The sequence below is a fragment of the Aureococcus anophagefferens genome (assembly GCF_000186865.1).
Source record: "Aureococcus anophagefferens unplaced genomic scaffold AURANscaffold_1, whole genome shotgun sequence".
Taxonomy (NCBI): domain Eukaryota; class Pelagophyceae; order Pelagomonadales; family Pelagomonadaceae; genus Aureococcus; species Aureococcus anophagefferens.
Window position 1 is genome coordinate 1,659,337 of NW_008705561.1, and position 15,913 is coordinate 1,675,249.

General features: G+C 70.8%; 5 protein-coding genes across 5 annotated transcripts; 2 read left to right on the top strand and 3 right to left on the bottom strand.

Moving 5' to 3' along the window:
- Positions 1–894: 894 nt before the first annotated feature.
- On the bottom strand, positions 895–2,172 carry AURANDRAFT_60681 (hypothetical protein; the record flags this gene model as incomplete). Its single annotated transcript, XM_009034417.1, has 1 exon — positions 895–2,172. The coding sequence occupies one exon, from the start codon at positions 2,170–2,172 to the stop codon at positions 895–897; it is 1,278 nt and encodes a 425-aa protein (XP_009032665.1).
- An 842-nt stretch (positions 2,173–3,014) lies between these two features.
- AURANDRAFT_60682 (expressed protein) lies at positions 3,015–3,563 on the top strand (the record flags this gene model as incomplete). Its single annotated transcript, XM_009034098.1, has 1 exon — positions 3,015–3,563. The coding sequence occupies one exon, from the start codon at positions 3,015–3,017 to the stop codon at positions 3,561–3,563; it is 549 nt and encodes a 182-aa protein (XP_009032346.1).
- Positions 3,564–6,610: 3,047 nt separating this feature from the next.
- Positions 6,611–8,305, bottom strand: AURANDRAFT_70556 (hypothetical protein; the record flags this gene model as incomplete). Its single annotated transcript, XM_009034416.1, has 1 exon — positions 6,611–8,305. The coding sequence occupies one exon, from the start codon at positions 8,180–8,182 to the stop codon at positions 6,611–6,613; it is 1,572 nt and encodes a 523-aa protein (XP_009032664.1).
- Positions 8,306–8,498: 193 nt separating this feature from the next.
- Positions 8,499–15,341, top strand: AURANDRAFT_70557 (hypothetical protein; the record flags this gene model as incomplete). Its single annotated transcript, XM_009034099.1, has 14 exons — positions 8,499–8,736; positions 8,792–8,850; positions 8,961–9,083; positions 9,241–9,732; positions 9,960–11,464; positions 11,665–11,823; positions 11,900–11,944; positions 11,998–12,096; positions 12,157–13,234; positions 13,344–13,406; positions 13,478–13,570; positions 13,723–14,839; positions 14,886–14,934; positions 14,984–15,341. The coding sequence occupies 14 exons, from the start codon at positions 8,499–8,501 to the stop codon at positions 15,339–15,341; spliced, it is 5,478 nt and encodes a 1,825-aa protein (XP_009032347.1).
- A 210-nt stretch (positions 15,342–15,551) lies between these two features.
- AURANDRAFT_19207 (hypothetical protein) lies at positions 15,552–15,788 on the bottom strand (the record flags this gene model as incomplete). The annotated part of the gene is made up of 1 exon (XM_009034415.1): positions 15,552–15,788. A coding segment is annotated over one exon (237 nt), but the record flags the coding sequence as incomplete, so codon positions are not given.
- Between the last annotated feature and the right edge of the window lie 125 nt (positions 15,789–15,913).

Sequence of the window (15,913 nt, forward strand, 5' to 3'; positions counted from 1 at the left end):
AAGTAATGGGGATGTGTTCCAAACTCTTCGAACCGGCGTTGAGAGATGAAATCTCCGCCAAAGCCGAAGATAGACACACGACCGTTATCTTCTGTGATGGAATTGCCGAATTCGTCTTCGTACACATCCTCGAAATGACACGAACCGTCCCGCCAGAGCTCGACAATCTTCTCGTCACCGACGACGTAGCAGGAGGTCTTCGCAGTGGCCAGCTCTTCTTCGTAATAGGGTCCTCGCGGCTCTTTTAAGACCCACATCAGCTGGCGTCCCTTTTGGCGCTCGCCGTAGGCATCCTCGCCGCCCCACTTGAGCTTGCCGGCGACGCCGTCGACGACGAGAATGACGGTTGGATGACGGACGAGCGAGGGCAAGCCGTGCCAACAATTGACGCCAAGGAGAGCCTTGGGAAGGTTTTCCTCTACTAATCTTCCAACCGAGCCTTCGTCAAAATGAGTAGCCCGCCACCGCGATTCGAACAGCCGGCAGAGGTCACGGCCGGTGCCTTTTAGAACTGCGGACAGCGCGGGCGCGGCCATGTCGAAGCGCCGGCGCCAGATCGAGTCCGTGAAGTCCGCGCGCACGAGCTTTAGGAGATCCATCCCCGTGGTCTCGAGCGTCAGCAGCGTGTCGGTGGCGCAGAAGGTGGCGACGCCAAGCCAGACATCGGTGGGCAGGCGCGGCGCTCGCGTCGCGCACTCAATGAGGCCTTCGCGGTCGTTCGCCTCAACGCCCTCGACGCGCGCGCACTCATTTACGCCGGGCTCATCCACGCACGGTGTGCCCTCGTGCGAGCACCGAGCCATATCGAGAACGATCTGCCGTGTCTGCCGGCTTCACTTTAGCGGCAAGGACGGCCTGCGCTGCGGCAGCCTTGAGTCTTACTTTGAGTCTTAATCACGCCGCCGCGCAGAGCCGCGGCGCCACCAAGCTCCGGTCCCGGGCCTTGTAGCGCGCGTCGTCGCGGCGCTTGAAGCAGGAGTACGTGCAGCCGCCGCCGAAGCACGCGCCGCCGTCGCGGCGGTCGTCCGCGGGCCCGTAGACGCAGGGCCGGCGCTTCGCGTAGGAGTGGTAGGCGACGTAGTCGTAGCCCGCCTTGAAGTCGATCGCGCGGATGTCGGCGTCGTCGCGCGCGCCGCGCTGCGCGCCCGCGGGCCAGCCGTCCGCGGCCTCGCACTCGACGATCGTCTTCGGGCCCGGCCCGTTGGCCCAGTAGAGCTGGCGGACGGCGACGCTCGCCGGGAAGGCGCGCCGGGCGTAGTGGAAGTAGAACTGGTACTCGGAGAAGGCGTTGCGGTGCGCCTCGGCGACGACGCCGACGGCCGGCCGGAGCAGCGCGTCGTACAGGGGCGCGCCGTGCAGCGCCGAGACGCGCGCGTCGAGCGCCGCGAGGACGTCGGCGCGCATGGCCATGTGGTGGACGACCCCCGAGATGTCGCGGCCGGCGGCGTCGGGCAGGGGCTTGCCGTCGTCGTCGCCCAGGAGCTTTTTGTTCGTGTCGTAGTAGAGGCCGTGCGACTCCCGCGAGAACGCGTACGCGTACGTCGCGTCGCAGCGCCCGGCGCTGTTCGCCGTGCCGTGGACGAAGGCGACGTCCCGCAGGAGCACGACGTCGCTGTCGACGATCAGCGTGTCGCGGTCGGGCGCGCGCGCGACGTCCTCCGCGGTCCAGTTGCCCGGCCCGCCGCCGGCGTCGGCGCGCGCGATGCCCCGGCCGCAGTAGAGCTTCAGGAGCTGCTGGAGGTACCAGCCCACGGCGTACTGGTAGCTCCCGGCGTGGTGCGCGCCCGAGCGCGTCTCGAGGTGGCGCTTGATGGACGCGTAGTCGAAGGGGAAGTGGCCGCCGTCCTCGTCGAACCACTTGACGAAGTTCTCCGGCCGGCCCCGGTGGCGCCGCGCGTTCACGGCGGCGATAACCCGGTCGACCTCCGGCGACTTGCGCGACACGACGTGGATCGACTCGATGTCGACGGCGTGCTCCGCGAGGGACGCGAGGCTCGACGCGAAGACCTTCATGTCCTTGGACGGCGCCGTGGGCACGCAGGCCGCGAGCCGCGCCGGGCAGGCGCAGCCGCCGAGGCACGTCGCGTTCGTCGGCGTGTGCACGTCCCAGGACGGGTCGTCGACGGCGGCGACGGCGCGCGCGAGCAGCAGCGTCGCAAGGCCCGCCAGCATGCCTACAGCTGTATAGGGGCCATCGCAAAATGCCACTGGAGTGTCCACTGGCCGCCATTATTCGCCATCGGCCGCCGGCGCGCCGCGCCGCCCCCCCCCGGCTGCCTCGAGACCCCGGCGAGCCACTCGATCCTCGTGGACGCGGCTAGACGGCAACGCCGGCTCGGCGCCTCCGAGTCGGCAACACCCGCCCGGCCGGCTGGATGATGCGATGGCTCATCGCAGCGATTGTGCTCGCCCGCTTCGCCGATAGCTCGTCGTGCTCCGTGCGGGACCCGCGGAAGAACGACTCGCCGGCGAAGCGCTCGAAGCAGGTCGACATCTTCGTCGCCGGCGTCGAGGGCAGCGGCCACCACGGCGTCGTGCTCGGGCTGCTGCAGCCCCTGATCAAGCACACCATGCAGATCGAGAGCGCCGAGGAGAAGGCCTGCATCAAGACGGGCGAAATGCCCTTCTACGAGATGGACCGGGGCGGCAAGGGCGCGCGCTGCGTCGCCCGGGGGAACGTCGGCTGGGAGTCGTTCCCGAGCAAGCGGCGCGTCTTCGAGAACGAGCGCTACGCGATGCTCTACGAGAGCCCGGACTGCCTCGCGGGCAACGTGCCCGCCGGCCGCTTCCCCGGCCGCTGGAACAAGCTCAAGGAGCCCGACTCCTGCTACCGCTGCGGCGGCTGGCGCGCGACGCTCGAGGATCTCTACGTCCGCCACGCGCGGTCGGACCGGCTCAGCGTCGCGGCGTTCCAGCGCGGCTTCCCGAGCCTCAAGGTCATTTTCCTCTGGCGCAACTTCATCCACTCCGTCTTCAGCCACCCGCCCTGGGACGGCGGCATCCGGGGCCACGCGATGATGCTCGCCGCGCACGCGGCGGCGCTGGCCGACGACGCGCGGAACATGACGAACGGCTCCTTCCGCGTGCTGCGCTACGAGGCGCTCCAGAACCCCCGCTCCTACAGCGAGGCCGCCGAGGCCATCGTCGACTTTCTCGGCTACGCGCCGTCCATGCCCGTCCGCGAGGCCGCGGCGCTCGCGCGGTCGCGCGCGTGGCGCCAGCCGTCGTCGGAGCACGCCGCGAGCGCGGAGAAGGCGTCCAAGGACCACGAGCGGGCGGCGGAGGTCGACGAGGCCTTCCGCGACCGCTGGGCCATCTTCCTCCGCCCCGAGCACCAGCTCGTGCCCTTCGTGGAGAGGCGACGGTTGATCAGGCTGAAGAGCAAGAAGAAGAAGCGGGACGAGGCCGCGGCGCCCGCGAACTGGACGACGGCGACCTGCCTCGCGCCGAAGCTCGAGCCCTGCCGCCGCTGCACGCCCGTGCCCGTGACGACCACGGCCAAGGGCGGCGAGGGGCGCTGGTGCGTCCACACGAAGGAGCAGCTCACGAGGTGCTGTAATTAGGGTGCAACTTGAATAACGCTGCCACCTTATGGGGCGGCCTTTGGAAGGCGCGCGGGAGTGCTCCTGCGCGACACCCGATAGTGACGCTCGCTGCGTCGGGCCGGGCGGGCGCTCATGAAGGGGCAGCCCGCTGCGCGCACCGGTTGGGCTGCGGGGCGCCGCGCGCGGGGACTTCCAGTTCTTGGCCATCGGTGCGGACGTCATCTGCGGGTTGGGCGACTGTCGCGCGCGCTCGCCTCGCTTGGAGGCCTTCGGCGCGAGCCTCGAGGGGAGCTGGGCGGGTTGGCGCCCCCGGCGGTTTCGGTTTGTGGGCTTGGATGTGCCAGCGTCCATTCGTTTCTCTACCTTTTTGCGCCTGTTCAGGGTGTGCTCCCACGTGCACCTCCTCAGGTTCCGCTTGCGTGCCGCCTTGGGCCGCGCCGCCGCTGCGCGATGATCTTGCTCGCGCCTTTGCGTCGACGTTCGGCGAGTTCTTCGTCGCCCACGCCGCGGTGTCCTCCTCTTCTGCATCGGCTCTTCCTCCATTGCTGCCGCCGCTTGCCTCTGCCTCTGCCGCCGGTGCCGCTGTCGTCTCGGCCCCTGCTGCCGCTGCCGCTGTTACCTCTGTTGCCGCCGCCTCTGCTGCCTCTGCTGCCCGCCTCTGCCTCTGCCGACGCCGCCGAGACCTGTTGCCTCTGCCTCTGCTTCTGCTTCTGCTGCCGCCTCTGCTCCCGCTCGCTGGCCGGCGGGCGACCTCTTCGGCGTGCGCCCTCGGCCTCCATTCGTGGTCCTCGAGGTGAATCGGGCTGGTCCACCCGGAGTTCCTGCTCGTTTGCGTGCGAGTGCCCTCGTTCTCAACCTCCCCCGGCCCACGGAGAGTCCGTTGAGTGTCGTCTGATGAGGCGACTCAGGAGCTGCCGCCCCGCGCCTGCTCGGTCTGGTTCCCTCCGCGGGCGTGCCTCCCCCCCCCCGGACGGACGCAGTCGGGCGCGCATCCCCTTCAATAACTTGGTCAACTGCGTTCAATGAAGCTCTGATCGCGCGATGATCGCGCGATGATGGAAAGAGGCAGCCCATGACGAGGATGCGCGCCCTCGTCGCCGCGGCGACGCTGCTGCTCGGCGCGTCGCGGCCGCCGAAGAAGAAGCCGGCGGAAGAGTTGAAATTCATGCTGTCCACGATCGACACGGACCGGTCCGTCACCGACGGCAAGGCCTGCACGCCCATGCGGGACGTCGCGGCGCTGTCGCGGCGGCGGCACCCCGGCCGCCCGCGCTACGACGTCTTCGTCGCCGGCGTCGAGGGCGCGGGCCACCACGGCGTCGTCAGCGGCTTCCTGGCGCCGCTCATCGCCGAGACGACGGGCACGCCGCTCAAGCACTGCGTCCTCGTGACGGAGATGCCCTTCACGCAGGCGGACTACGACCCCGGCCTCGAGTGCCCGGCGTCCGCGGCCGTCGGCTGGGAGTCCTTCCCGAGCAAGCGCCGCGTCACGGAGCCCGAGCGCCTCTCGCTGCTCTACGCGGGCCCGCACTGCTTCGACGACCGGCCCTCTGGCGCGCGCGGCCTCTTCCCGGGCCACTGGGCGCCCGCGGTCTCCGACGACTGCTACCGCTGCGGCGGCGACTGGCGCGCGACGCTCGAGGACGCCCTCGAGCGCCACCGGCGCTCGGACCGCCTCGACGTGCGCCTCTTCCATTTGTCCGTGCCGTCGCTCAAGGTCGTCTTCCTCTGGCGGGACTTCGCGCACGCGGTCTTCTCGCACCCGCCCTGGGACGGCGGCGGCCGCGGCCACGCGCTCATGATCGCCGTCCAGCTCGCGACGCTCGCCGAGGACGCCGCGGCGCTCGACGCCCGCGTCTGGCGCGTGCTGCGCTACGAATCGCTCGCCGACGACTACGGCGCGGCCGCGGAGGCCGTCGCCGCCTTCCTCGGGCTCGCGCACGCCAACGGCACGGCCTTCGCGCCGGGCCACGTCGCGGCGGCGGCGGCGCGCGTGCGGGCGGAAAAGTGGCGACGGCCGTCGTCGAAGCACGAGGCCGCGGCGACCGCGGACACGGCCGACGCGCGCGCCGTGCGCGAGGTCGAGGCGCATTTCGGCCACCGCTTCGCGATCTTCCACCGCGCCGACGTCCAGCTGCTGCCATTCGCGCGGAACGCGAGCGACGTCCGCGTCGAACCGCGCGCGGCGTCCGCGGCGTGCCCGGAGCCCCGCTTCGAGCCCTGCCGGCGCTGCGCGGCGAAGCCGATCCTGCGCCGCAACGGGACCGCGGAGCGCTACTGCCGCGGCCCGCCCCCGGGCGGCGCGTTGCACTGCTGCCGGAGCGAGGACTAAATTGACAGCATCGTGACGAGCGTCGGCCGATGGCGAGGCGTACGGCGTCGAGCGGCGCAGTTGGCGGACGACGTCACGAGTCGAGGGCCGCGAGCGCCGGCCCCCCGGCGACGAGCCAGCGACGAGCTTGCCACGATGGCTGCACCGCGACGAGCTGCATCGCGATCGATGCGCGCCGTCGCGTTCCTCGCCTGCGCGACGCTCACGGCGTCGTTCCGCGCGCCGCCGACCGCGCGCGCGCCGCCGCCGGCGCGCCGCCGCACGCGCCTGCGCTCCGTGAGCGCGGCGGCGGCGGAGGCCGCGGCGCAGATCGCCCAGGGCCTCGACGCCTTCACGGCGTCGAAGAGCGCGACGGAGGCGGGCCTGGCCATGGCCCGGATCTACGACGCGCTCCCCCACGACGACGCGTCCATCGACCTCCTCGGCGGCGAGGCCTTCCTCTCGGCCGAGGACCGGTTGACCGCGTTCCGCTCGCTGGCGGCGCGGCGCGACGAGAGCGGCCTGTGGACGGGCGAGAACGTCGCGTCCTTCAAGGCGCTGCGCGCGGAGCTCGACCCGCTCCACGTCACGGACCTCAAGGGCTACCTGTCCTTCGCGGGGCTGCTGGGCGGCGCGCTGTACCTGGCGGCGATGGCCGTGCAGCAGAACCTGCCCGAGATCTTCCCCGCGGTCTACGCGTTCCTCGCGGCCTGCTTCGCGGCGCCCTTCGCCTACGCCTACTTCCTCGCCTAGGTTAGTAGAGCCGCCCCCGGCACTGCTCCGCGCCGCACTTGCACGCGAGCGACCGGCCGTGGACCTGGTTGACCTCGTAGCCGTAGTCGTAGGTGAGCTCCGTCTTCGGCGGGATGTCCCAGAGCGCGAAGAAGGCGATCTTCGGCGTGCGCACGTCCTGGGAGTCGACGAAGACCATCTGCTTGGCCATGTTCGGCTCGCAGGAGTGGTTGAAGTAGCGGCCCACGGACCCGTACCACTTCGCGTCGAGGCACACGGGCGCGTCGAGGCCGTCGGCCCGCGGCGGCCGCGGCGTCGCGCGCAGGGGCGTCGGCGACAGCGCCGCGGGCCGCTTCGACGCCGTCGGCGTCGCGGGCGTCCGGGAGGACGCCGGGTCCGTCGCCGCGGACGGCGGCGGCGACGGCTCCGGCGGCGTCGCCGCGGACGACGCCGACGACTGCTCCGGCGGCCCGTGGAGCTCGAAGAGGTCGTCGGACTTGGACGTCTGGGGCCGCGCGGCGTCGATCTGGTAGCAGTCCATGTTGAAGAGGTACTCGTCGCCGCGCGTCCGGCCCCGCGCGTCCGCCTCCTCGTCCGTCAGGAGCTCGCCGCAGTAGACGGCGACGAAGGAGCCCGCGGGGATCGTCCGCGTGCAGCGCACGCCCCAGCCCCGCTCGCGCGCGTCGCAGCGGAAGACCTCGAGCGGCAGCGTGAGCCCGGCGCCGACGACGCGGTTCTTGCAGCCGCCCGGCCCGTCGCGGCACGCGCAGGACGCGTTGCACTCGTAGATCGCGGGGAACTCGTTGGCCCAGTCGACGCAGCCGTCGTCGTCGTAGGCGCGGCGGTCGCCCGTGCGCCGCACGCACGCGCACCTCGTCGGGTCCGCGCAGCCGTCGGCGCAGTCGCAGCACGCGCGGAACGCCGGGTCGTCCGACGGCTGGAAGTCGCCGTGGGGGATGTTCTCGCGCACGTAGGAGAAGGGCTCGGGCAGGGGGCCGTGCGTCGCGCCGACGACGCGGATGGGCACGCGCTCGATGCCGTTGGACACGTCGCTGATGAGCACGCGCCACTCCTTCTCCTGCCGCCGGAGCTCGGCCTCGCGGCGCTTCTCCGCCTGGGCGCGCTTCCGCCGGAGCTCCTCGGCCTCGCGCGCGGCCCGGCGCTCCGACGCCGTCTTCTGCTGCTTCGCGGGCCGCAGCTGGCCCCGGCGCCACCTGTCCGTCGCCTCGAAGATGCCGCGCCACCGCTTCCGCCGCGCGGCCTCCGCGAGCTTCTTCTCGTCGCACTCGAAGCAGCGCCACTCGGCGTCGGACCGGCCCTCGCGGGCCGCGTAGCTCGGGCCCAGCGTGCGCCCGACGCAGTCCACGCACAGGCCCCGCGGGCACGCGTCGCACAGGAAGAGGTCGCCGCCGTTCCCGCAGAGCCGGCAGAAGATCTCGTGGCCGCCCCGCACCTCGAACTCGCCCAGGTTGTAGGTGGCGAGGCACGACCCGCAGACGGGCGCCTGCGGGTAGAGCGGGTGCGCGTGCGGCGGCGACCCGTCGCTTTGGTCCATGCCGCACCCCGCGCAGGTCCAGGGCGCGAGGCGGCTCATCGCGCCGGGCGACGCGGCGGTGGGAGCTCGTGCGCGCGCGCCGAGGCTCGGCGTCCGGGACGCGCGGGGTTTTAGGATGGTTCTCAGGGCCTGCGGTTTTTAAAAGCTCTTAAAACCGAGCGCCCATGTTTCACTCGGTCGGTTCATCAAAATCTCAAGGTCAGTGTTGCAGTGGACACTGACTCGATGCAGCCCCGAAGCTTCGGTGGTTGAAAGTCAACAAATTGGAATTGGATGCTTCGGAGCAGCGAGCAGGTCAGGGAGGCGTCGTCGACTTTTGGCGGCCGTGCTGTCCTCTGCCGCGAACCTGGCCGCGATGTGGCGCCTCCTCGCGGCGCTCCTGCTGGCGCCCGCAGCAGCAACGACGCCGCTGCGCTTCGCCTACGACCCCCAGGGTCACCCCTTTGACGTCGCCTGCGCGCGGGACCTCTTCGGCGCCGCGGGCGTCGACGTGCGCTGCTTCGAGCTCGCGGACCCGTACCTGGCGCTGGACAACGGCGAGGCGGACGTCGTCGTCGTGGACAGCACGACCTTCGGGTCCATGGTCGGCGCCGGTCCCCTCCCGCGGCGTCCCGCGCGCGCGCGCGGCCGCGACCGCGGCCCCGGCAGGCGTCGACGTCCTGGGCGTCTACATCGCGCACGGCACGGGCCAGTCCGAGGCCTTCGTCGTGCACCCGTCGATCCTCTCGCCGGCGGACATCGAGGGCAAGACCTTCGGCACCGCGCGTCGGCCGCGCCCCGGGGAACGAAAGACGCGGCGCGACGCGCGCTCCCGCAGGTCTACGGCTGGAGCACGCACTTCCACCTCGACTTCGCCCAGTCCTACCTGCCCTCCTTCGACATCGCGGAGTCCGGCGGCGTGATGCGGCTCTACACGGTGACGCTCGGGGCAGGAAAAAGGGTGCGACATTCCCAACTTCAAAGGCTCCTAGCTCGGTCGTTTTCGGCTGATTCTTGGACGAGCGATCATCCCTCGGAGCGCTCTCGAAGCGTGGATGCTTTTTTTCTGGAACGCGCGCGCGCGGAACGCCCACGTTGAAGCGACGTCGCATCGCCAGGCGTGGAAGAGCGGCGCGATCGACGGCGCGTTCTGCCGGGCCGAGCTCTGCGAGGATTTGTACGCCGACGGCGCGCGGCTCCTCATGTCCGCGTCCCTCTTCGGCTCCTACTCGCAGCCGACGTGGACCATGCTCGTGACGTCGCGCGCGTTCGCCGCGGCGCGCGGCGACGACCTCGCCGCGTTCCTCGGCGTCGCCGCGGCGGCCGACGCGCACTACATCGAGGAGGGCGCCGCGGGCAAGTCGTCCTACTGGCCCGTGCGCCGGGAGGACGAGTTCCTCGCGGCGATCGCCGACGCGCACGAGTACCTGGGCCCGGGCACGAGCCGCTACGACCCGGCGGACTCGGGCGACCGGTCGCACGTGCAGCAGACGCTCTTCGCCGTCGAGATCCTGTCCAAGGACGAGCAGCTGAGCTGCGCCTGGTTCGCGACGGCGGGCTGCACGGCGTCCATCGCGCTGAGCTCCATGATCGCCCAGGCGCAGTTCCTGGTCTCGCGGAAGATCGTCGCGCCGCTCGCGCCCGCCAGGGCAGGAAAGGGGTGATTCAACGTCGCTTCAACGTGAGCGTTCCGCGCGCGCGCGTTCCGGAAAAAGCATCCACGCGTCGAGAGCGCTCCGAGGGATGATCGCTCGTCCAAAAATCAGCCGAAACGAGTGGAAAATGACCGAGATAGGAGCCTCCAAAGTTGGGAATTTCGCACCCTTTTCCTGCCCAGGCGCCCGCGGGCGCGGACCCGGCGCTCGCGCTCGCGGCCTTCTCGCGCATCTTCGACGGGTCCTACCTCAACGCGTCGGCGGACTACGACCTCGAGGCGTTGATGGACGCGGCGTCGGGCCGCGCCTACGGGTCGCGGCCCGCGGACGCGTTCGAGATCGCGCCCGGCGCGAGCTCGTGCGCCTTCAGCGCGGGCATCTACGGCGAGCGCAACGCGACGCGCCTCCCGCCGGGGTCGGGCGCCTTCTCCGAGGGCTCGGGCCCGAACGCGACCTACGGCCGCAAGTGGGCCTGCGCGTGGCTCCTCGAGGGCGGCGCGCGCACGGAAATCGTCGTCGGCGACCACGCGATCTGGCACGGCGACGCGCTCAGATTCTACGGCGGCAACTCGTCCGACGGCGAGCCCCTCGGCAGCCTCACGGGCGCGGGCGCCGGCGTCGTCGTCCGCCACGACGGGCCCATCTTCGTCGAGTGGCTCACGGCGTCCTTCGAGGCGCTCGCGGGGACGGGCGACCCGGCCTACGTCGCCTCGATCCGCGAGCTCCGCGCGCCGCTCGGCGCCTACGCGGGCGCGCTCGACGCCGACGGCTGGGCCGCGACCTACGACTCCGACGCGGCCGCGTGCGGCGACTGCTCGGGCCGCGGCGCCTGCGACGCCGCCACGGGCCTCTGCCGCTGCGACGCGGGATTCGGCGGCGGCGACTGCGCGCGCGAGGCCTGCTTCGGCACGACGCGCGCGCCGGAGGGCGCGACGGCCGGGTCCTTCGCGTCGCAGCCCGGCGCGCCGCTCGCCGGCACCTACGACAACGACCTCGCGTGCGCCTTCGCCGTGGCCGCGGCGCCGGGCCGCGTCGTCGTCTTCGAGATAACCTACGACCTCCAGGAGACGTTCGACTTCCTGAGCGTCGTCGCCGCGGGGTCCGCGCCGACGCGCCTCACGGGCGCGGGCGCCGCGACGCTCGCCGCGGCCGCGGGCGACGACGGCGAGGTGCGCCTCGAGCTGCTCACGGACGCCATCGGCCGGGCCGGCGGCTTCGCCGCGGACTTTTACGTCGTCGACGCCTTCTGCGACCACGACGCCACCTGCGGCGGCCGCGGCGCCTGCGGCGACGACGGCGCGTGCGCGTGCGACGTCGGCTGGACGTCCCTGAGCTGCGGGTCGCCGCGCTGCGCCTTCGACGGCGACGTCGCGGGCGACGTCATCGACTTCGCGTCGCAGCCCGAGGGCCGCGCCGTGCCCGCGTTCGCCGCCTGCGCGAGCTCGCTGACCGTGGCGTCGGCCGGCGCCGTGCGCTTCGACGTCGAGACCTTCGACCTCGAGCCGGACTCAGGCGACGCGATGACGATCTCGAGCAACGGCGCGTCGCTCTTCACGCTGCGGACCGCGACGTGCGAGTTCGACGAGAACTGCGGCGAGGAGTGGATGACGGGCGTCTGCGCGGACGGCCTCTGCGGCGTCCGCGAGCTCCTCGAGGTCGACGTCGCGGCCGGCGACGTGCTCACGCTGTCCTTCGCAGGGCAGGACAAGAGAGCGAAATTCCCAACTTCAAAGGCTCATATCTCGGCCGTTTTCCACTCGTTTTGGCTGATTTTTGGACGAGAGATCATCTCTCGGAACGGTCTCGAAGCGTGGATGCTTTTTCCGGAACGCGCGCGCGCGGAACACTCACGTTGAAGCGACGTTGAATCTCTCTTGTCCTGCCCAGGTCCTTCGCGACGGACCGGTCGGACGACGGCCACGTCTACGGCGGCGCGCGCGTCTACGGGGAGAAGGTCGTCGCCTGCGCCGAGGCCGGGGGCCGCTGCCCGGACAACGGCGGCGTCTGCGTCGGCGGGCACACGACGATGTGCTACGACAACGCGACGTCTTTTTCCAGCGTGTCGAACGTCGAACTGCGAGAGACTTTCGACCGGGATACACGCCACCGGCGCGCTCGGTAGGTTCCACCCCAACGACTGCTCCTGCGAGACGTCGTGCGACCGCGGGTGCGTCGCCCGAGTCCCCCAAATTGAGCGTCGAGCGCGAGCGCGTCGCGTAGGTTCTTCCTCGACTACGGGACGATGTCGTGCCACGCGTGCCCGCCGGGCACGTCGCAGAACAACTCGCGGACGACCGACGGCCACAACTCGTGCATCAAGTAAAAGCGCCGGCGTCGTGCTTGCTCCTGTTCTTCAAAAGACCACCGTCCGCTCCTTAGGTGCCCCGACGGCACCTACGCCCCCGACGCCGGGTCGCCGACGTGCACGTCCTGCCCCGCGAACGCGATGACGTCCGGCGTCGTCGGCTCGACGGACGTTTTGGCCTGCAACTGCATGCCCGGCCACTACTCGCGGACCTGGCCCGTCGGCGACTGCAAGTCGTGCGACGGCGAGTACGCGACGTGCGACGGGGGCCTCGCGCAGCCCTTCCCCGACCGCTACTACTGGACGAACCCCGTCGCGGACCACGAGGCGGAGGTGCTGCGGTGCCGCTTCACGTTCGTCTGCCTCGGCGGCTCGCGGCCCGCGGCGTGCGCCGGCGCCTACGCGGAGTCGCACAACGGCACGTGCCGCGGGCCCTGGGGCGAGCCCCTCGCGCTCGAGGCGCCGGAGAAGTGGTGCGACTACGGCAAGGACGCGTTCCAGCCCATGTGCGAGGATTTGGAGACGTCCGCGGACGGCGTGTCCTACTGGAGCTTCTCGACGCAGACGTACCGCTGCCCCGCGGAGGGGTACCGCACGGCGAAGACCGCGCTCGCCTGGTTCCTCCTCTTCCTGCTCTTCATCTTCATCAACGACGTCGTGCGGCCGCGCTTCTCCGTGCTCGACGTGGTGCTGGACTCGTTCCAGGACCTGGGGGTCATCTCCGGCTTCTGGCTCTACTGGCCGCCGCAGCTCGACGCGCTCTTCGCCATCTACAACATCGCGCTCTTCGACGTCGACATGTACCTGCCGTCCTGCTCCTTCCCCGTCTGGGGCTTCACGCACACGTTCTACCTCATGATCGCCATGCCCCTCTTCTACGGCGTCTACGGCGTCTGCTACACGCTCGCGCTCACGGACCGCGGCGCCGAGGACTGGCTCGAGACCGTCGGCTCGACCATCTCCTTCCTCTTCGGCTCGACGCCGAGCCTGCTGAGCTACACGCTCGGCACCTTCGCCTGCCGCGACATCGTCGGCTACGGCTCCATGCTCGTCGACGCGCCCGAGGAGTCGTGCTCGACGACCCAGGTCGCGAACATGCGCCTCGTCGCCGTCGTCTACCTCGCCGTGCTCGTCGTCGGCGTGCCCGCGCTCGTGCTCGGCCGCATGTGGTACCTCCGCAAGCGCAACCGCCTCTGCGAGCCCGAGGCGCGTCGCGCCTCCGCCCCTCCCCGCGCGCCGCCGTCCCAAAAAAACCACGCAGGCCCTCGCGTACCTGGGCTTCCTCTACGCGGACCTGCGACCCGAGGCGCTCTACTGGGCCTTTGTGCGCATGCATCGCGCCGGCGCCGATCGCGGGAGCGAACGTCACCGCGGAACCGTCGTAGGCTCAAGCAGGCCGCGCTCGTCATCGTCTCCGTCGTGCTCTGGGAGTGGCCCTACACGCAGGCCATCACGGGCATCTTCGTGCTCCTCTCCGTCTGCGGCAGCGTCCCGTGGCCGCGACGACTTTCGAGAGATGAAGAGATTGACGAGACACCCGTCGAGACACCCGTCGAGACACCCGTCGAGACACCCGTCGAGACACCCGTCGAGACACCAGTCGAGACACCTGTCAACATCGTTACCGTCGTGCTTGGTAGGTCTGCGTCGTCCAGAGCAAGCTGAACCCGTTTCTCGAGCCCGTGCTGAACCTCTTCGAGCTCCTGGGCCTCTGCATGTCCATCCTCGTGCTCGCGCTGGGCATGCTCACAACGTCCCAGGGCCTCATCGCCGAGGCGTCGGAGACGCGCTGGTGGGTCTTCCTCTTCTACGTGAGCCAGGCGGGCTACGTCGGCCTCGCGGTGCGCTTCGCGACGGCCGAGGTCAACGACGTCGCGTCGCAGAACTACGCCTCCCGGTCCATCACGACGGCGCTGAGGAAGCTCGCGAGCCCGACGCCGCGGCCGTCGCTGCTCCGCAAGATGTCGAGCCGCCTGCTCGCGCCGTCGTCGCCGTCGACGCCGCCGAAGCTCCGCATCGAGGGGCTCGGCGTCGAGGAGACGAAGGTCGCCGACCCGACGGGGTCGTCGCCGTCGTGGCGGGCGCTCGGGGGCGTCGCGGCGCGCGTCAAGCGCGACGCGTCGCGCACGGTCGCCGCCGCGGGCGCCGCGGGCGCGCGCACGGTCGCCGCCGCGGGCGCCGCGGGCGCGCGCACGGTCGTCGCCGCGGGCGCCGCGGGCGTCGCCGCGGGCACGCTGGCGGCGAGCGGCGCCAAGTCCGCCGTGGAGGCCGTCGGCATCGACGTCGACCGCGTCATCGGGGGCGTCTCGGACGTCACGGGCACGCTGGCGGCGAGCGGCGCCAACCAGGACCTCGAGCTCGTGCGCACGTTCAAGGGCCCCATGCTGCGGTCGTTCTGCATGTCGCCCTACTTCCGCGACGGCGGCGCGGCGGTGCTCGACGAGTGGGTCGCCCTCGAGGCCATCATGAAGCCCTACGTCGCGGACACGTCCATCACGAACAACTACTCGAACAGCCACGAGGCGCGCTTCTACCGCAACATCCTCGACGCGGTGCCCGTCCTGCTCGAGGTCATGGTCGACGCGGGCGAGGACGCGCGGCGGACCATCGCGGCGGCGATCCACCTCCTCTCCGAGGAGACGCGCCGCCGCGACCAGTGGGGCGCGTCGCCGGTCATCGCGGACAACATCGAGGGCATCGACCGGTCTTCCGTGCTCTACTTCCTCGTCAAGGGCGACCGCCAGGGCGCCGAGCGGCGTCCTTGTGGCCGTGGGAAAACAATCGTCACCGTCGTGCTCGGTAGGCGCCGAGCGCCTCCAGGCCATGATCAAGCACCTCGTCGACGCGCACCCGTACGTCGTTCTTTTAGTTTTGGCGCTCGCGAGACCGTCGCTTTCGTAGGCCGAGCCGCCGCGCGTACAGCGCGTACCTCAAGCACCGCTCCGCGTCGAACATCCAGCGCGCGCTGCGCAAGGCCAAGTTCCGCGCCGTCATCAAGGCGGCCCTCGCGACCGTGCGCAAGCCGGGCCCGCCGAGCTCCGTGTCGCTCGAGGTGAAGAACGACGACGCGACGCCGGGCGCCTACTCCTTCACGAAGCGCCTCTTCGAGACGGAGCCCGTCGCCGGCGGCGCGCCGGAGCCCATCTGCTCCGACGGCGGCGGCGGGCTCTTCTCCTGCGACGGCAGCGACGCCGCCTGCGACCGCGACGACGGCTCGATCCCCGTGCTGAACCTGGCGGACGTGCAGCACGCGCAGTAGTATGCGCCCTAAGTTCGAAGTCCCTGGTTCCAGCGTAGCGGGGCGTCGCCTTCCCGCGTCGTCCCGAGCTCCTCGAAGATCGCCGGCGCTCCACCAGCGCCGTCGTTTTTTTTCTAATTTTACTAGGAGCGAGGGCGGGAGGGTCGGAAGGCGGCTCGCGGGACAACACACAGGGGCACAGTCGGGGCTCGCGCGCGGCGGCGGCGGCGCTCATCCGCACTTGTAGAGGCATATCGCGGTCTTCCCCTGGTAGAAGAAGATGAAGTTTTTGCTCTCGTGCGTCACGTAGGCGCGGAAGTCGCTGCCGACGATGCAATGCCAGGTCGGCCCGTACTTCTGGTCGAAGTGGGCCTTGATGTGCTTGCTCACCTCCATCTCCGTCACGTACTGCTCGATCGCGTACGCGGCGAGGTTGTAGACCTCCTGCTTCATCTCGCCGTGCTCGTCCACTGCGGAGGGGGGGGGCAAGGCTCGCCGTCGGGCCACGACGCGACGGGGAAGGCGAGGGCGCCGCGGCGGGTCGGACGGGGTAGCTCGGCACGCTCTCTCGGGCCGCGGCTCGTCCGGGGGAG